This window comes from Oryctolagus cuniculus, chromosome 15 (assembly GCF_051225735.1).
Source record: "Oryctolagus cuniculus isolate XC-2025 breed Fujian yellow rabbit chromosome 15, ASM5122573v1, whole genome shotgun sequence".
Classification (NCBI taxonomy): domain Eukaryota; kingdom Metazoa; phylum Chordata; class Mammalia; order Lagomorpha; family Leporidae; genus Oryctolagus; species Oryctolagus cuniculus.
This window is the reverse complement of record NC_142881.1, coordinates 23,222,709-23,243,225: the sequence shown is the minus strand read 5'-3', so window position 1 is coordinate 23,243,225 and position 20,517 is coordinate 23,222,709. Positions and strand designations below refer to the sequence as shown.

The 20,517-nt window shown below is 44.1% G+C and overlaps 1 protein-coding gene across 7 annotated transcripts in view; it reads right to left on the bottom strand.

Annotated features, from left to right (window-relative positions):
* Positions 1-20,517, bottom strand: part of SORCS1 (sortilin related VPS10 domain containing receptor 1) — a 589,194-nt gene that overhangs the window by 32,408 nt on the left and 536,269 nt on the right. For all 7 annotated transcript variants that reach the window (XM_051824151.3, XM_051824146.3, XM_051824152.3 and 4 more), the window contains 4 exons: positions 17,922-18,108; positions 12,694-12,827; positions 8,680-8,803; positions 3,238-3,350 (listed from right to left, as the gene is read on the bottom strand). In XM_051824151.3, coding sequence (XP_051680111.1) covers positions 3,238-3,350; positions 8,680-8,803; positions 12,694-12,827; positions 17,922-18,108 — 558 coding nt within the window. The remainder of the gene's footprint in view (positions 1-3,237; positions 3,351-8,679; positions 8,804-12,693; positions 12,828-17,921; positions 18,109-20,517) is intronic.

Genomic DNA, 20,517 nt, shown 5'->3' with positions numbered 1-20,517 from the left:
TCTTGCTAGATTATAAATTCAAATATTATTTCTGAATCATCTTCAATATACACAAAAAATTTTATCGAATGACATTAAATTAACAATTTAATGGTGAAATGTCATTACCAAAATCCAATCTGATGAGGAAAAATGGAATACATTTTTTTAAGAAGCCAAAATTTTAACTGTTTTATTCATGAGTGCCCTAGTTGAGCTAAAAAGTACAGAAAGTGCATATACTTACTATGGGAGGCAGGAAAGCATGAAACTTTTCCTTTTTTTTCTTATTTAAAACTTTTATTAATATAAAGAGAACAGATTTCACACATTCCTTAAGTACCGTTCCAAGAAGACAACCACACTTCCCTCACTCCCTTGTTCCCCCCCCCCAAACTCCCCTCATCAGTTTTAAAAGCAATCAATTGTACAGCAAATTCCATCTAATAATGACTAGGAAGAAAACTGCAACTAAATTGACTCTACGTTGTACCCTGTGTTAGGTACACTTGGCAATAAGTCCCCTATGACTTAAAAAGTGGCCGCGTGTAATTACTGATTTCAAAGATGGCGTGGGGCACTAGGAACTATGCACTAGGTCTGATGCCTCTTGGGATTGGATAACTAAAGAGCCATGGAAACTGAAAATTGCTACCGCTCTACCACCACCATCCTGACCCGAGGAATGCTGAGCCAAACATTGTAGTCTGCATTTGTCTGATTATGCTGCGTAGAAGTCTAGAAATATTGAGGAGTAGTAGTTTCTAGCCTACTGGACAGATGGTCGAAGGTATAGGCCCAGGGCATCTGATCCCTAGACGCTAGTGTGAAGAGAAATCAGCCTGAAAGGCTGGCCACTGCTGAGCTAATGCCCTGCTCATAAGTCACCTGGGAAAGCTGTACAGCTGGCTGGGAGACCTACAGGGACATGAGTCACAGCAACACTGTGGACTGAAGGAGCTGGGCGGTGCATTCACTTAAAGGGAAAACTCTAGAGTGGGTATTTCACACCAACATTAAGACACCACTTGGGACACTTGCATTCTCTATCTTAGTACCTGGGTTGAAGTCCAAGCTCCAATTCTAATTCTATCTTCAAGCTAATGTGCACTCTGGGAGGCAGCTGGTGATGGCTCAAGTAGTTGGGTCCCTGCTTCAATCTGAGACCTGGATTGGGTTCCAGGCTCCAGGCTCCAGGCTCCTGACTCTACCCTGGCTCAGTCCCAACTGTTCTAACAATTTGGGGAGTGAACCAGCAGATAGAATATATTGTGTGTCTTTCTCTCTCTCTCCGTCAAATGAAAAAAAAAAAAAATATATATATATATAAAGTCTGCTCCCTCTTGGAGAGCATAGGAGAGAAACCAGGACAGATGACTGCACAAGCAGAAACTGATATTGTAGTTGGGCTTAAGGTTTAGTAGCTGTGTCTCCTGGTGGCCATCATATTTAAACATCGATAGTATCACTGATGTGGAAAGCCGTCAAGACAGAAGTCAGATGACTTCTATCCAGAGACGTGACAATGTTTCTTATCCTCCCCAGTATTCCATTCACCCCTGTTCCTCCTCATAATAAGGCAAATGATGGCAACAGGGTAGAGTGAGTAGGAAACCACAAAAACAAGAGCACAAAACCTTGGTGATCTGACTCCAGAACCCGATTTTTAAGTACATGACCTTAGGTAAGGTATCTAATAGCTCTAAGTTCAGTTTCCTCACCTGTAAAATAGTAATAATCATAGTACCAACATCATGCAGTTATTTTGGGATTACCTGTGTTGAATATTTCAAAGCACCGAAAAGAGTGTCTGGGATATTGTCGAGTGCCAAATATATACAAAAAGAAGTAATGGTCTGAAGATGGGAAGCCCAGATCTTTGCCAACAGGTTATGTGTGAGATCTCTTTTCTAAGCAAGGGTTATTTGAATGCTTTTTATCCCATCATCTCTTTGTGTCAAGTAGCACCATGGGTTGGGAGCAGGAAAAAAAAAAACATATATAGTCTGAACTGATTTTCTTTACTGGCTGCAAAAATATCCTAGGAAAAGTTAGGTCACCTCTGAATGCCTGATTTTGTGCAGTAAGTCCAAGAAGCCACAAGCAGCAATCCCATATCTCTGTTCAGTCATGAAAGTGGAGTGGTAGGAGAAGACACATGTAAAAGAAGTATCTTGTCAATTGTCAGTGCCACTTGCTCACAGGGGAACAAACCTCAACACTTTGATATTCCCTGACGTTAGGAGGCCATGATGCACATGTAAAGACACCGCACTTCAGCCCTTCCTTCTAATTTTGTGGCTTCCCCTTCTATTGGCTCTGAGTGTTTTGGAAAGTTACTTAACTTCTCAGAATCTCAGTCACCTGTTCCATGAAGAGAGTCTAGTAATAGCTTTCTCCTGGCAATATTATAGGAGAGAAAAGTCTTGAGAGAAGAACTGGGATACAGGCTGGTGCTACGGCTCACTTGGCTAATCCTCTGCCTGCGGCGCTGGCACCCTGGGTTCTAGCCCTGGTCAGGGCGCCGGATTCTGTCCCAGCTGCTCCTCTTCCAGTCCAGCTCTCTGCTCTGGCCCAGGAGTGCAGTGGAGGATGGCCCAAGTGCTTGGGCCCTGCACCCGCATGGGAGACCAGGAGGAAGCACCTGGCTCCTGGCTTTGGATCAGCACAGCGAGCCAGCCATGGTGGCCATTTGCGGGGTGAACCAACGGCAAAGGAAGACCTTTCTCTCTGTCTCTCTCTCTCACTGCCTAACTCTGCCTGTCAAAAAAAAAAAAAAAGGAACTGGGATACAGAACCAGGTCTAAAACATCAGCAACTGAGTGCCCACCCTATTCCTGTACTAAAAGTTGTGGGGGTGGAGTCCAAGGCTGCTGTTGCTATACACTCACCCCTGAGGACTTACATATGCTGAGACCACTTACACCACACTGCAGCTGATTCCATACTGACTAACGCTCTAATCATGAACTCTGCTGTGTAACTGTCACAAGAGACCAAGTCCTTCTCTGAGTACGGTAAATGTCCTAGGGAACAAGAGCCACAGGCTTGCTCGTGGTTACATTTCCTCCCAGACTGGGCTTGATATGCCTGCAGGTTTGGGGCTCATCTGTGAAGGTGTCAGTTGGCTTAATGAGACTCCCCATTGGTTCCAGCTCTTTCTTGTCTTTTCCTTGCACAAGGGCTCCCTCTGCACGTAGTTCCCCGAGAACAGAGAGCAAAGGTGTCTGAGCATGACAATGAATTGCTGGCACTCACTTCTACCAGGGACTTTTTGATGACTCGGCTGATGTCCCTCCTCCACTCAGGGATGTCCGGGTTGTAGTCATCCAGGTTTGGAGAAAATGACAAGCGAAGAGACCGGAATTCCTCTGGGGATACAACAGTAAGTGCATTACTACAAGTCAAAGAGTTCCTTCAAAAAGTCTGTTCGACCTTGTATTTCATGCAAAGCCCTCATCGGAGGGTCCTTCCCTTCACACTCATCAGAGAGACCCTTCTAGAAGGCAAAGTTATTATCCCAAGATTATTATTTCATTGATTCATCCCTTTCTAAACCAAACCTTAGATTCTGGCCCCGGCCCAGCTCTGCAGCATTTGCCCTTCATACCAGTTCTAGACTCTGTATTGCTCAACATGAAATGATCCAGAGGACCTTGCATGCTGGGCAGGTTTAAGACCCCAGGCCTTTGCACAGATTATTCCTAAAACCTAGAATGCCTGACTCTCCCCACTGCCTGTGCCCAAAACATTCAAACTCTAGTTCAAGCACCACTGTGCTTTATGCATACTTTTGCATTTTATGATTGTATAATAATAATTGTTGTATGATGGCATAATTATTACTACAGTCATTCTATTTCCATCTTTTGCTTATGTGGAAGTTTCATTCAACGAAATTTTAAGCTCCCGAGTTTGGGGATTTTTTTTAGTTTTCTGTTGTCCCTCAGGTAATCTTGGTACTTCAGGATGCTGGGTAGTAATGAAACATGAAAAACTTTTAGGAGAGGAACTGTTTGTGCGAGAAAATGGGGAGGAAGTGGGGGAAACTTGGGGAACCATTAGACCACAACACTCATGGAGCAAATGGGATTAAATGACTGCCCTGTAGTCTGAGAAAGGCAACACATGACTATTGGGAGGTCTTGAGCCAAGGTCAAATAGCCAACAGAGGAGTCTCCTGTGTGCCAGGTGTGGCTCCAGCTGTTTGCCTCTCTTTGCTGGCTCTGTTTCTGGAAGGTGTGGTCTTGGGCCTACCATGGTTCCAGAACATAACCCTGGGGACCTTGGTCAACTACACTCCCTGTAGTTGGAGATTGGTGGAGCCCATTTTTGCAGCCAAAACACCCTCTGACTCACTCCAGTGCTCATCTCATGGTATACGCAGATAACGTCGCTTCCCTAAAACCTGCTGATGGCTTCACGGTGCATGTGAATAGAATCCAGATTTTTAGCACGGCTTTCCAAGGCCCACAAAACCTGATGCAGATTTGTGTACCTGTGTGCCGACCTTATGTCCTCATAGGTTTCCCTGTACTCCTCGTGCCCCAGGACCCTGTTCTTCCTTGGATTCCTCCGCCTTGCTGTACTCCTCCGCCAAGAGCCCACCTCCACTTCTCAGACTGCAGCATGCTCAGCTCCTTTTCACTGTCAGCCCAGCCTACGAGAGGGCTTTCTGACTACCCAACCTCAGATGGCTTCCCTCCTGCTGCCCCGGCACCTTCATCACTGGACCACATTTATCTTCTTCATACTTATTGCTATTGAAACGATTCTGTTTTCATTGTATGTCTCCCAAGCCCAGTGACAACCAAGGCTCTGTGTTCCTCCCGAGAGACAGTGCCTTGCACATGGTTAGGTTTGAATTACTGTCTATGAGTCACTTATTCAATAAATGTTTGTTGATTAAAGAAATGCTTAAATTACAGTGGAGGCTTGCTGCAAGTCATGCACTTACTGATTCAATACACATTTCTTGCTTTAAGCATGTCCTTGTGTTTCAGTGGTAAGCACTAACACTGAGCAACATTGCTAACACCAAATATGCATTCAGGAAGCACAAAAGCCTGCTTGTGCCTTTCCTAACAATGCCAAGGAGTTCTTCAATACGTACTTCAAGGACTCTTCCATCACAAGGTGTGCATTTATGGGAGTTACCCTTTTTCCAAAATGTGTTTTTTAAAGTTTGACTATTTTATGAGTCACTGGCCACCCATGTGAATATCACTGACTCAGTTCTGATGGAGAGTAATGAAATGCATATGGTAAGCGGCCGCACCCACGATTCACCCACCAAGTCCTGAAGCGTCTTCACCAAGACGCTGGAGGTCAAAGTTTACTTCACTCCCACTTTCTCCACAACTTCTGCCAAACTACAAAGATTTCAAGTATGAGGGGAGATGTTTATCTTAATAAAAGGACACAAATGAGTAACTATGAAGCTGCCTCTGTAATTACTTAGCATAACAACATGGCAGGATAGGGGAACAGGAGAGAAATGTAACACTGAAGTTTATTCAACAAATAAGGGATGCTCGTGGTAGGACTGAAAAGGGTAAATACCAATCAGACATATTTTTGCAGCTACTGACAAAGATAAATTCTACACGTTTACCTCATTTAAAAATTTATTTAAGAGCAAACCTGTGCCCTGGAGTAAATCAGGGAGAACAATGCAAATGTTCTGGGAAGACAAGGCTTCCTCTGTCACCTTTCTAAACAGGATGCTTCCTTAGGTCTGATCTGGAGGCCTTCACCCTTTGACAGGTTTCCTAAGGCCTCCCTCTTCCTTACCCTAACCTTTGAGATGTAAATCTTCTACAGGTTACCCAAGTCTTTCTTAAGGACCTGGGAACCATTCTTTGGAAATACAATCATCAAGAAAAAACAGTGTCTCTATCTCTCCATGGTTGGTAGGAAACCCAATTCCCTAAGCAGCAATCCACTGAACAAGTTTAATCCACTCTCTGGTCACTCTCACCCTGGCAGCTCACTGGCTGCAGATGAATTAAGGATGTCTGATGAGGAATTTGGTGAGAGGAGGCCACTACTTCCTCTGCCCAGGTTTCCACTTTAGAGACAGGTGACAACCCATTCCATGGAGGGTGACCCACCCTTAGAAGACACCTTTAGAGAGACTGTTCAAAGAGGAAAAACTCAGCATAGTGAGGTGGGAGCAAGGTGCTGGAAATGTCCCCATTGGTTTCAGTGTTCCTCCACTCTGGTTTTTCTGCTTAGTGTTTTCTCACCTATAAATCAGGGATAAGTATACAATATTTCTCCAAATCCATTCAGAGTACTCACTAGAACATCATCTCCATCTGTTGTTTAGAAATGGATGCTAGTGACTACTCAGAACTTCATCAATGTAATTACTAATGCTGCCACCATTATTGTTACCAGAACTGTCACTAAACAGGAAAATGACTTTAAGGCGGTAATGTTTCATGTCTGGGCCACATTTCTTACTGTTATAGGCCAGGCTACACTAAATAAGCCTAAACACCTTCCAAATTTAAGGTTTTCTCTGGGATTCTAACTAGGTCATGGTCGACAGGCTTAAACAAGAGGACCCCTTACGGGCTCATGGGTTAGTGCACATTAGTGTGACCTGTGACATGCAGCACGGATAGACAGAAAAAAGAACATGGAGTCCATGGAGAAGAAGCTGTTAGGTAGCAAGGCAGACATCAGCCCTTTATACAAAAGGGGCTGAAGAGCAAAACTGAATTTGGTGTGGTTGAGTGAGGGAAGACACATAGAAGCACACATTGAGAGTAGACCAGCAATTGTGCACTGAAAGTTTTGCCGATGTTCCACAAGCTTAGTACGTGGGTCCCAACCCTCCCCTGTGGGTAACTAGGGGGAAAGTTCTCCATCCTGTGGGTAACTAGGGGGAAAGTCCTCCATCCTCCATCTCTAATCACAGCCTTCTTAAAGTCCTGGACAGAATTTCATGAATTCTGCACCTAGAAAGCCCAGCAATATCCCAGAAAAAGAGGTGGGGGGAGGGAGAAGACATGATGGGTCCATGTCTATAAAATTCCCATCTGAAAGCAGACTGGGCATTCCCTTCTTTGCCCAGATGCCTGCTGGTCTCTCAAGCATATTCTTTTCATTGAACTCAGTTATCTCTCTTACTGCTACTGTCTCACATCTGAAATTCTTTTCTTGTGTGAAGACAAGGACTTCTGATCCAGTAATGAAATGAAAATTGGGTGGGGAGGACCATGTCAGAGCACGGGCCCGGGTCTAGATAGGCTGAGTTCAAAGCTCCTCTCCCATTAAATAAAAGTTAAAAAAAAAAAAAAAAAAAAAAAAAAAAAAAGCTCCTCTCCACCACTTACTAGTGGGGACAAGATATTTGCCTCTGAAAAATGAGGATGATGACTGCTATTAGATTAAATACATTCCTGTCACAAGAAAGGAGAAGGAGAATGAAAGAGAAGCAAAAACTCCCTGCAATGTCCATCCTCTGCTGGCCCACTGGGCTGAAAGCCCACTTCATGGAGGGGACCCCACTGACAAAATCATAGTCCTGGCTTACTTCCTCTTAATACCTGGACTAATCAAACCCCTTCCTGAGAGAGGAAGAGAAAGAAAAATACGAAACACAACACTTACCCATGTAAGGAATGGTGTTCTTGAGGACTTTTGGACCTTGGTGTGTACAAAGTTGTTCACAAATTATTTTCTGGTTTTTAAGTTCAAATGGGTAACAGCAGACTCCCCACAAGAAAACCCAGCAATGAGTCAACTCATCAGATTCGATTAAGTCTGGGACTGGGACAGTTGATATTATTGGGATCACAGCCAGCCCCACCATCTGGCATCCTCCCCTACTCCTTGTTGCTCTCTCACCACAGCACGTTCCTTATATAATTTAAAACTCTTGCTTTCCAAATTAAAACGTTCCATGACACAGATAGTACTTAAGTGTTCTTACCATGATTAAAAAAACTGTTTATATATTCACCATCCATTAGTAATACTTAGCTCATATCCACCTGATTGTCTTTATGCAGAAATTTCTAAGTTAGATCAACCTGTATCACCTGCCTTTATCCTCCCATTTTTCAATCCATGATTCTGCCTTTCCATTCCATTCCACTTAATCTTCTAATCATGTTCATGCTTCCAGTTGATCAAAAATTGTCCTGTGTAGCTGTCTGTTCAAATAAATATCCAGTCTACAACCATGCAAATATCCAATTGCCATGGCCCCTCCATCAATTTTCACCTAGTTGCTTTCTTCTTCTTCTTTTTTCAATGATATGGATTTGTGGAAGAAATTTTTATAGGATCTAGATAATGGTATATTTTCCTTAGAGTGAGGAATTTGAACACTGAACATCAGCCATGTTCTTTAATAAGTGGCCTTTGCTATGTAAATCCCACTGCAATCTCAAGCAAAAAGGAGTTAGTCTTCTAATGAAACTCACTCTCCCCTACCTTAGGTGAATGAGCAAACAGTCACTTTATGTGCAGCAGACCAACTGTAGGAAAACAAAACAAACACTTATGGGATCCTGTGGCTGCAAATGGCTGATGGCTCCCATTTCACTTAAGGAGGGGACTAGACTGGTCTCAACTCCTTCGCAGCTACTGTCTTGCACTGTGTTGGTGAAAGCCATGGTCCAGGGTGGTCCCTGGTCTTATTACAGCACTAGATCACCTCACGCGAGCACGACGGGCACTCACCATACACCGCAATGGTCTTTGTGTCCTGCAGGATGGCATTCCCAGCTGAGACCTGCACTGTGATGGTATTCATGCCTTCGGAAGTAAACTTGAATGATATACTTCCCTCCAAGGTGATTAAGGGCTAAAATAAACAAGGGCACAGTGTAAGAGGAAAGCTATTTAGTGACAGTCCACAAGGCCACTGGCTCTGAGCCAACCCCAGCTGGCAAACTCAGCAGGTGTTCATCTTGGTGCACCACAGTGGAACTGAGTCCACTTCTGCCTCTTCCCCATCACCTCCAGTGCAGGCCAGGAAGCAGGTGACAGAAGCAATAACGCTAAGTCACTCTGCCTCATGAACTTGAAACCTCTGTCCTGGCGTCATCCTGGCTGAGGGCTGGGGACATCAATAGGTCTCACTTGCTGGTAAGATACACATGTCTCCTTCCACATAACCTACTTGTGTCAAGCAGATTCCTTAAGCCAAGGAAATATTCAAATCAAATGAGAACATAAGACATTAAAATTATTCTACAGATTTAAGCAGTGGACACTAGAAATCTATAAGCTGTCAAGTGTTCCTCTTCAGAGTGTACCATTTATATAAAGTTAGAATGGAGCCTAGAAATTCTAGCCACTAGTGGGATAGGAGTGGCCTTGTGAGCTGCCTTCTTTTTATTTTATTTTTTTTTAAAAAAAGATTTTATTTATTTTATTTGAGAGTTAGAGTTACAAACAGAGAGAAAGGTCTTCCTTCCATTGGTTCACTCCCCAAATGGCCGCAATGGCTGCAATGGCTGGAGCTGTACCGATCTGAAGCCAGGAGCCAGGAGTTTCTTCCTAGTCTCCCATGTGGGGGCAGAGGTCCAAGGACTTGGGCCATCCTCTAATGCTTTCCCAGGCCATAGCAAAGAGCTGGACTGGAAGAGGGGCAGCCAGGACTAGAACCAGTGCCCATATGGGATGCCGGCGCTGCAGGTGGAGGATTAACCTACTGCGCCAAGGCGTGGGCCCCGAGCTGCCTTCTTCTAAGAAGACTCACCGATGGCCTTCTGAAATTAGCTGCTTTGGAAACACGCACTAATTGGATAGTGGTTTGAGGATGGAAAAAAAGATGCTTTGGAGTGGTGCCTGTAATACAACCAGATGCAGGTCTTAGAGGAAAAAAACGTTAGCTCACTGACCTCCCTCGACTCACTCCTCACTAACACCGTTCCCCAATCTTTTCTTAATTAATTTAAAAATCAAAACTCATTTAATTCTCGGGCAGACAGAAGACTAAAGCCCAGCACAGGAAGTCTTCTCAGTAAGGTCTGTTGAGAATTTGGCTTTATTGTAAAAGATAAAGGAAACAGAAGTCCCAGATGAAAGTTGTTTAGCACTTCCACCTTCTAGCACTAGCTTCCGGGCCAATAATTTAATGTTGTTCTTTGCCACTGTAGATAGTGGGCCTACTATGGGACAAATTTACATGCTTCTTTTTAGATGCTTTGAAAAAAGGCCCTTGGGCCGGCACCGTGGCGCAGTGGGTTACAGCCCTGGCCTGAAGCTCCAGCATCCCCTATGGGCACTGGTTCCAGTCCCAGCTGACCCTTTTCAAGTCCAGCTCTCTGCTATGGCCTGGGAGAGCAGTAGAAGATGGCCCAAGTCCTTGGGCCCCTGCACCCATTTGGGAGACCCAGAAGAAGCTCCTGGCTCCTGGCTTCGGTTCGGTGCAGCTCTGGCCATTGTGGCCATCTGCGGAGTGAACCAGCAGATGGAAGACCTCTCTCCCTGTCTCTACCTCTCTCTGTAACTCTGTCTTTCAAATAAATAAAATAGATCTTTTTTTTTTAAAGAGCCTTTGGGGCCAGCATCGTAGTGTATAGGGTTAAGCTGCCACCTGTGATGCTAGCATTCCATATGAGTGCCAGTTTGTGTCCTGGCTGCTCCACTTCCCATCCGGTTCCCTGCTAATGGCTTGGGAAAAGCTGCAGAATACTGCCCAAGTGCTTGGGCCCCTGACAGTCATTTAGGAGACCTAGAAGAAGCTCCAGGCTTTGCCTTGGCTCAGCCCTGGCCATTGAGGCCATTTGGAGAGTGAGTCAGCAGATATAAGATCCCTCTCTCTGTCTCTCCCTCTTTCTCTCTCTGAAACTCTCTTTTTCAAAGATTTATTTATTTATTTGAAGGCAGATTTACAGAGAGGCAGAGATGGGGTAGGGGGCCTTCCATCCTCTGGTTCACTCCCCAGATGGCCACAACAGCCAGAGCTGCGCCGATCCAAAGCCAGGAGCCAGGAGCTTCCTCCAGGTCTCCCACACAGGTGCAGAGGCCCAAGGACTTGAGCCATTCTTTACTGCTTTCCCAGTTCATAGCAGAGAGCTGGATCAAAAGTGGAGCAGCCGGGACTCGAACCGGCACCCGTATGGGATACCAGCACTGCGGGCGGCGGCTTTATCTGCTACGCCACAGCACCGGCCTGAAATTCTGTCTTTCAAATAAGTAAATGAACCTTTAAGAAGAGAAAAAGAAAAAGGGGCTTCTTATGTGCTTAGTTATGGTAGCAACAGAAGTGAGAGGTTCTCTACACTTTTCAGGAGACATAGGTTCAGGAGGGGCTTCCTCCCTGGCCCTGTGCAAAATTATGTCTCCAGTTAAAGGTAACTTTTAGCTTTAGGGTAGAAAAAATGTCTTTATTAAACTAAGACGCATTGAGTCTGAAGGGCACAAGCCAAGGCGAAAGCCACTCTGCTGCAGATGCTCTGCCTTGCAGGCCGGAGCAGCCATGCCCTTCGGGGAGCGATGTCTGAGGACCTCGGCTTTCCTGCCCGACTCACACAAGGAGGCACTGGACCTGTGGAGAACGGAGTGGGTTCAGACCACGAGGGTTTGGGGGGAGAAAACTTAAAGCAGGCCCCAGAGCGCCTTGCGTTTGGTCTTATATGAGGCAAGAGCAAGAGACTGGAGCCACTCGGACTGCATCGTCCTCACTTCTCTTATGTGCAATTGGAAGCACCTGAGGCAGGTGAGGTTTACGGGTTCTACAGGTTATCATCACGGCTGACTGTGGTGCACAGGGAGCGTGGAGAAAACACAACAGTAAAGGTGATCTCAGCAAATGGCCACTTCTGTTTTAGAACGAGGAGGCCTTTAAGGAGGGGGTGGCATGAGGTGTGATGGCGACCAGTTGCTTCTGCCTATCCAGACCCATTTGCCTCTTTTTCCTTTTGGTAACCACTTCTTGCCTCCTCTTGTTCATGTGGCTCCCAGGAGGCTGACTTCAACACTTCCCTCTCCACTTCTGGCACTGCCATCAAGGCCTGGCCAGTGAGACTCAATTCCAGGATTTCGCTCAGAACATTCAGGAAATAGAGCTAAACTTCTCTGCTAAACCAGGCTGCTAAGGATCACTGCAACAAAACAGTCTGACCTGAGAAGAATGCCAACCAAAGGGAAGGTGGAGAAAAAAACAGTAAGATGTAGGAGAGAGGGAGGGAGGGGGATGGTATCAAGAGCCAGAGCCAGAGAGAATGCAAAAGAGAGGATGCTGGTGCCTGCATTGTTGTGTGATGGTTAAAGCCATCGCTTATGTTGCTGGCATCCCATATAGGCATTGGTGAGATCCGGCTGCTCTGCTTGTGATCCGGCTTCCTGCTAATGCTCCTGGGAAAGTAACGGAGGATGGCCCAGATGCTTGGGCCCCTGCACCCACGTAGGAGACCCAGAAGAAGTTCCTGGTTTTTGTCTTTGGCCTGGCTCAGCAATGGCTATTGCAACCATTTGAGGGTGAACCAGCAGATGGAAGATTTCTTTCTCTGTCTCTCCCTCTCTCTCTGTACTCTGCCTTTCAAATAAATAAAACAAAGAGAGAAAGAGAGACAGAGATAGAGAGACACACAGACTGATGAGATATTTGATACCGTCAGTCTCCTGTCCCTGAAGCTAGCACTTCCTCCAGACTCTTCTGTCTAAGTCATTTCACTCCCTTTTTTGCATCAGCCAATGGGAGATAAGCTTCAGCCCTTTGAACACTTCGGAAGGCAGACCCACCTCCGTGTTGTTTCCGTACCACCACACGTAAGTCAGCGTGCCCACTTGGCTGGGCCACAGCACTGCAGTCGCGTTGACTTCTTTGTTCTTTGTGGTGACAAAGGGGAGAGACAGGTGCACGTGCTCCAAGGGACCTGAGACACAAGAGAAAGAAGGGCCATAGAAAAGGAGGAGCTTCCTCAGCTCTGAAGAGAACACACATTGCCTCTGAAACACGGCAGCCTGATGGGGTGCTCAGCCGCTTTCCCTGCTTTACCGAGAAGCCCACACTGTGAACTATCGCATTCCAACATTCTCCATCATGTCCGAAAACTCTGCTACATACTGTGTGAACGTTAACAATTTCCAAGTAATTTATGAGGCCCTTAAATGAACAGGTATAACACGAAATTTCACAGGGAGATACTGAGTCTTTCCAAGAGGTTCCTCTCTTGGTGTTAAATCTGGATCATGAAGAACTTGTAGCATCCTAGTTGATGGGACGAGGAGAGTGTGGATAAATCCCAACAGCATGTTACATGTAATAAGCCCTCACCACTTACTAGATTGTAAAGACTGGTATGAATGTAGAAGTGTGTGTGTGTGTGTGTGTGTGCATGTGAGGGCAAAGTGGCTTGGTTGGGGGAGCCTGAAACACACTGTGCTTTGGTCAAGCTTGCCCAGGCTGGAGGCATGCAAGAGTGGATGGAGAGCTCCCTGTTAATATATTCCAGGTATTAAAAAATGCACTTTGCTCTTGCTGTCATTTGTTGCACGGCTCTTGCTGTTCCCACATAACAGTCAGCAGCAGCAGGCCAAGCCTTCGTCCACCCCAAGGCCTCTGTTTGTACACCTTTGTGACAGCACCTGTCAGTCTTCAAGTCTCAGTGCCAGCACCTACACCTCTGTGACACGACACTCTCCCAGACTCCCTGATCTGAGTTAAATGAATCAGTCAGCATACAAGAACCAGATAAGCCATGCTAGAAATACAGCTTCCATCCTCGTCTCCACGCATGACAATCCAATTATTTAAAAAGTCAGAACATTAGAATAGGGACAGTGTGGGTCAGTGTGGCAATCACAAACACCTGGAACTCGTTAGTGAAACATGGCCAAGCATTCATTCAGGAGTTTCTGGGGCTGACTATGTGCTGGATATTATTACAGGTGCTGAGCTTAGAGTTGCCCAAACTGGCAGATGCTGCTGGATCAGACACACAGAATGGACAGCAGGTGGCGCTGCGTCACTCCATATGAATCTTCCAGGCAAGGTGATAGTGCGAACTCGATTTAACGTGTATTCCTGTGAACTGGGATTCCCTTCTCTTTTCTTGTTCAGCCCTTTTGTGCTGCAGGAACCAGCTGACATCTGTGAGACTGCATACTGTGCATGCATGTGTGTGTGTGTGTGTGTGTGTATGTGTACTGACTGCCCTGGTCTGCCTCTAGTATTTATGTTCAGAAGACCCCTAATTACCTAACGCAAAATTGTATATCTATCATCCTGTTATTTGTCTGAAATATTAAAAAGCTTTCAGAAGAAATGAAAGTGAAAACAAAGTCCTGATGCTAAAGCAGAGCTCCTCAAGCCTCAGGGTACCAAGAGTCACCCTAATCTGATCAAGGCAGGTTAAGAAGCCATCCTTCCAGGATTCTAAATCAGTAGGTCTGAGATTGGAAGCAGAAAACTACAGTTAAGTCATTCATTCAGGGAGAGGTGATTCATTAAGCCACACGTTACAAAACCCTAAGCTGACATTTGCCAACCAATAGAATGATTGTGCATTCAGGTGCAAAGCTATGTGGCTTCTCAACATACATGGATCATTTTTACTCTAAGATGAGTTCAGAAAGAAAAGCACATGGTTCCTATATGTAAGTGAGGAGTTAAAGAGAGGGGTTGAGGAAGGACTAGACTATCTACTTCGTCCTTTCTCACTCCCCATTCTGTAAGTTTATAGAGTCTTTAAGTGAGTTTTGTCTGTGAGTCTGGCTGCTTTTTCAGCAGAAGTCTGAATAACCTCTAAATTCTCTGTCCTATCCTGCTAATGGCAATGCTAGCTGCATCACGTGTCTCATTAGTTTGCAAACTAGCAGAGCACAGTGAATGCTGTCCCTGAGGAATTTCCGACTGTCCGGCTACGACAGATTACCCCGTTACCCAGGGAGAGCTGCTGTCCTGCTCCTGGAGACAGTAAGGCAGGAACAGAGACTCCATTTGTTTCTGATGACCTTTGCAAACCCATATTAAAAAAAGCCTTTGCTTTGGAATCAAACCACCTTTCTGCACTGGTGAGCAGAGAGAATGTTATATAGGAAAAGCTTCCTAGGAGAGCTCAAGGGAGTGAGCAGAGCGGAACAGGACAGAGGGCCAGCCTAGCAAGTTAGGAGCTGTTGTTAATTCTGTATGTCAAAATCTACTCACTTCAATTGTACGTGCTACGTTGTCATGATGGAAAAATCATGTTTCCCCAGTTCACAAGGCACAGTATATTTCACTCTATGGGGCCTTCAGGAATTAAATGTACAACAATTTGAAAGGCTAAAATCTAGGCTCGGGGAGATGGAGTGGCTTGCCTAGGAGTTACAGACAGGATCTGGACCTGATCAAAGTGCTTGCCTAACTCAGTACTTCTCTCTCTCTCTTACAAAGCCCCCCTACCACTCCCTCTAAATCCTGGAACTTTGGCGCCAAATGTTGTGAGTGACACCTGCAGGATGAAGATGCCTGGAAGTGCGACACCATTACGTTCTTTTCCTCCTCATGTGAAACAGTACAAAGGCATGATGCTCCTTTCCCAATCCTTGTTTTCTCCAAGGGGCCTGAAGTGAAGTGGTCTATTGTGGCACAGATCTGAAGGTAAACAAAGTGAGTGTGTGCACAGCAAAGCAGTGACACTGGTTTTAGAAGTATGTGAGCTAACAGCTTAAAACATGATCCTGTTTTAATACAATTAGTGCAAAAGCCTTATTTCTTCTCCTTAAGGGAGGCTTAGGAAAGAGCTTCATGATATGCCATGTTTATCCAATTACTCAGCCCAAGATAGGTCTTCAAAATTAAAATCAGAACACAAAATATTCCATTGTAAATCATCCACTAAGGTTCAGGCAAATATTTTTCCCAATCAAGTAGGCTAAGCAAATGAAAACAGTGCACATGAACAAAATACATTCATTTCTTTAGGAGTCATGGCTCCAGCAGCCCCGATCTTGAGAGACGCGAGTTGTTTTTTTCCTTCTCAGGATTCAGTAAATCTTGGGTGGGTTTTAGGGTGAGCATGGGGAGCAGTGGACCCCTCAGTGGATAATAATGAGGAAGAGCCCACAGGGTGTTGAGAAGGTCAAGCCATGGAGGACCCCATGAGAAAGGGAGGACTTGCTGAGAAATGTAGACCAGAAACTGCTGGGTGCTTGGGGTAGGGTAGATGCAAAATAAGTATATAGGCTATGGGAAACAATTATCATTGCCATGAATGGTAGCTATTTAACACCCCTCCTCCCCCAGAATACTGCTGCTCTCCACACATGCACTGTCATCTGTATTGCATGTTTATTTTTGCTGCTAATTATGCTTGTCATTAACTTTTAATGATTTTAAGATTGTTCTGTATCATTACTTTCATTCCTCTAAATACAGATACACAGGGAGATCTGATGTCTTAGTTAGAGGAAATTTCTGTATATATGTATAGAAGGGTGGTGTGAGACGAAGGGAGCCTATACAGTATCTTACGCAGTTGTATAGCAAGTACACTATACTGCATCCACGTCCATCTAAATATTCACATTTCTATGAGATGATTAGAAAATATGGAGCGTAGGGGTATGGATAAAATCTAGCGGAGACTTAAATCTTCCAACCCCAAGCTACCATTGGCACTGACACTCACCTACAGAATCGCAGAGCTGGAATTCCTGACAAAGGCAGACCTGAGTCTGACGCCTGGCTCTGCTAGGTAGCAGTTCTGCCACTTCAGATGAGTTGCTTGAGCTCTCTGAACCACAATGGTCTTTATACAGTAAGGATTCTAATAGCGCCTACTTCATCGGATTGTTTGAGAAGTGAGATACTACACACAAAGAGCTTGTTTAGTTCAAGGTCTGACACACACAGGGAAAGCCCTAAAGGAGAGACCAGACTGACAAGCTAGAAATTAAATATCCCTTTGTATAAGCCCCTAAAGGGCCATATGTACTTCTTCAAAGCACTTCTGTCCTGAGTGTACAGGAGCTAAAGATCAACAACCGCTGATGTATTCGGGATACTCAACAACCAAAGTGTCTCTTGCGCATTCCTGCACAGCCTTGTCTTTTCACCAGACCACAGCACCTTCCAAAACAAACAGATCTAGTTGGCAGTACGTGTTCTCAATTTTGTTCCACAGCAAGGCGGAGGGGAGAGGCAGGCAGTAATACTGGATGTTAATACTCTTGGTCTAGAACTTAAAATATGAGCAAGGCCATTCATGTAAGGGGACATTTTCATTTTAAACTATTTCTCTGGTAAAATTATGTCCTGTCACTGTTGGGAGAGGCCCTCACCACTAGCATATTCATGACACACATTGTTACCTAACACAGGTCAGAAGTTATTATTAGTTTATCGTATTTATTCATTCTTTTAGATTCCTTAAAGGGAGAAATGGTTCAGCATTGCTGGGAAATGTTTCCTCATGCATCTCTTTAGCATTGTTTACACTTCTTTCCCTCTACCTCTTTCTCTCTAACACCTGATCATCCATAGAAAGAAGCTCAGGAGATTTTTTTTTTAAAGAGAGCAAAGGTTTGAAGGATTATTAATAGAGAGACATAGCATGGGAAAACAAAAAGTAATTAGAAGGAGAAGAGATCCCTTTAGTTGTCTCATTCCCATTGCATTACATTGAGCTGTGCCTGTGGATTCTTTTTCACTCTATCTGAACAAAGCAGAAGCAAAATGCATGTTTCAACTAAACAGCTCTGCAAGCTGCTCAGGCCCAACCCCCAAGCACAGGTACTGTCTACAAGGAGGTAAAGTAAATACAATGCGAACCACTGGACACAATCCAGAGTCCAAGACTATCCTTATTCCCCTCACTGATTTTCCTCATTCTGTCTCCCTGCTTCACTCTTCCACTCTCTTACTTCCCGTTCCTCTCCTGCTGAAAGATAACTGCTGCATCCCTCTAGATACAAAATTTGGGATTAGATTTTAAAAGGACACAATACTTAAGATATGTCATAAGTCAACAACGGTAATAACATACAAGTTACATGTAAGTACAGGACGGCGCTGTCAGACCCCAGGCTGTTGTCCACCTGCACGGTCACTCGGAAAATGCCCACATTCTGATAGACGTGTTTGATGCCGTCTTCCATGGAGCTCAGGTTGACGTAGGACACTGCAATACCATCACCGAAGTCCACTTGGATGAGCGTCCGCTGAACATCACCCTGAAAAACAGCCCAGCGTCAGAAGGAAGAGAGTTAGTGCTTGGCTGCTCCTGCCTGCGGGGTTGAGGGTTGTCCTGGGACCCGGCTCAGGCATCCTAGCAGCTCCAACTCTCTCCTACAGCTGGAACAAAGTCTGTGTATGATACAGTCCCTCTGACAGTTCCTGCCAGGCAAGAATTTGGAAAGATAGATGCTGTCCAAATAGGAAGCACACCATATACCAAAGTCCCACCATTTGGGTACCAGCTTTAATCTGACATTCAATTTCACTGCAGGCTTTGTTACTGTCTTATCATCTCCATGATTAACAGGTATACACAGATGGTTTTAAAACTCCTATCTAAAGCAATTTACAGATTCGATGTATTCCCATTTAAAATACCAACAGTATTCTTTACAAAGTTATTTTAAAAACAATCCTAACATTCATATAGAACCACAATAGACCAACCATGACTAACGTGATCCTGAAGAAAATAAAGAAATAAATAAAGCTGGAGGCATCACAATATCTTATTTCAAAGTTACAAAGCTATAGAAATAAAAAAAAGCATATAGATCAATGGAACAGAATAGAGAGCTCAGAAATTAATCCACACATATAGAACCAATTGATTTTTGACAAAATTGCTGAAAACATACATTGGAGAAAGGACATACCTTCCATTCAGTGGTGCTAATCTATTCAAGATTGATCAAATATCGAAATGAATGACCTGAAACTATGAAGTTGCTAGAGGAAAACACAGAGGGGCCACTTCAAGACATTGGTATAGGCAATGCTGTTTTGGATAAAGACCCCTAAAGTACAGGCAGCAAATGGAATAATATCAAATTCAGAAGGTTCTGCACAACAAAAGAAACCATCAGCCAAGTACAGAGAGATCAAACATAATGGCAGAAACTATTTGCCAGCTACTTTTCCAATAAGGATTAATATATCAAGAACTAAAAAAAAAATCAACACAAAAATAATCATTGCAATTAAGAAATGGGGGAAAGGACCTAAATAGATAGTTTCAAAAGAAGAAATAAAAATGGCCAATAAATATATGAAAAAATGCATAATATCACTAGCCATCAGGGAAATGCAAATCAAAGCTACCACAAGATATCAAACAATAACAAGCAATCAAGGCTCCCCAGGCTTGAATCCTGGCTTATCTTTAATAAGTTGGATGACTTCATTCAAGTTATGTGGCCTCAATTACCAAATCAATGAAATGGATAAAATATTCTCTTACCATCTAAACTCAAAAGATTTCTACTTAAAAAACACATGTAATAAGTCATCTATAAAATGGTACACAAAAATAAATGATGACAAAAACAATGCAGCTGTGAAAGACCTACAATGTTCATTTAAAATTTTCTCAGAATCTTATGATTCTATATTTCTCATGGGTAGGCAGGAGATTAAGTGTACATTATAAACCGTAGGCTGTTGAAAACAAACAAAAACTAAAGGCTGATGGAATGCTAGATTTTATTTTTAAAGAACAAAATTGCTTAGCCCTAATTAAGAAAACCAACTTCCTTCACACATAGCCCACTTTGTGTGTGTGTGTGTGTTTATGTGTATGTATGTGGCATGGACTTTGAGAGTATTTCTCATTTTGGGGTCAAAACCTTTGAACTAGGAATGTATTTTCAATTAAGTAAGGTTCATTTTGTATCATATTTGTTGAAAAGGGTAAGTTTAAAATGCTGACATTTAAAAAATTAATTTACAAGGAAAGGAAAAAGCAGTTCAAATCTTACAAATCCATGTGACCTACTCCCTTGCTCCATGGCCATCTGAGTATTGTGGGAGGGGACACATGGCTGCTAGCTCTCAGTAAGCACACAGGCAGAATTCTCCCTTGGGCTGAAAAAAAAACTCCATTAAAAACTACAAAACAAATATCCACAAGCCCAGACATTGTGCAATTATTTGAATTCCCTGCACTAATAAATATAAATGTCAACCAATCTTGCTTTCTTGTCCTTCATTTGGACAACCAAAGTGGACTGATCAATTTCTTTGTCTATTTCTGGTGAGTTCCCTCTCCCATGGTCTCTGGCCTTCCAACAGGGGTTCCAGGAAGTTACCCCTGAGGGTATAGAGGTAGAACACAATCTTAGAAACAAGTGTCTGAGAGAAATATGACAGCTAGGTAGCTAGGTTTATTCATGGATTAAAACAAGCCATACTGTGTCCAGTAGCCACAGAGAGGGGGCCAGGGTGAGGGAAGATGGGGAACTATACAGTGGGCATCAGGCATGGGCCATCATTTGCAAGACAGGAGCCATATTCACACTTCACTCAATTCTGTTTCAGCCTTCACTAAAACAGCAGTGACACACAGCTGGAAAGAGTACAACTTTGGCTGCCATTTCTCGAGTCTACCTTGTCCTTCATGTCTGGTA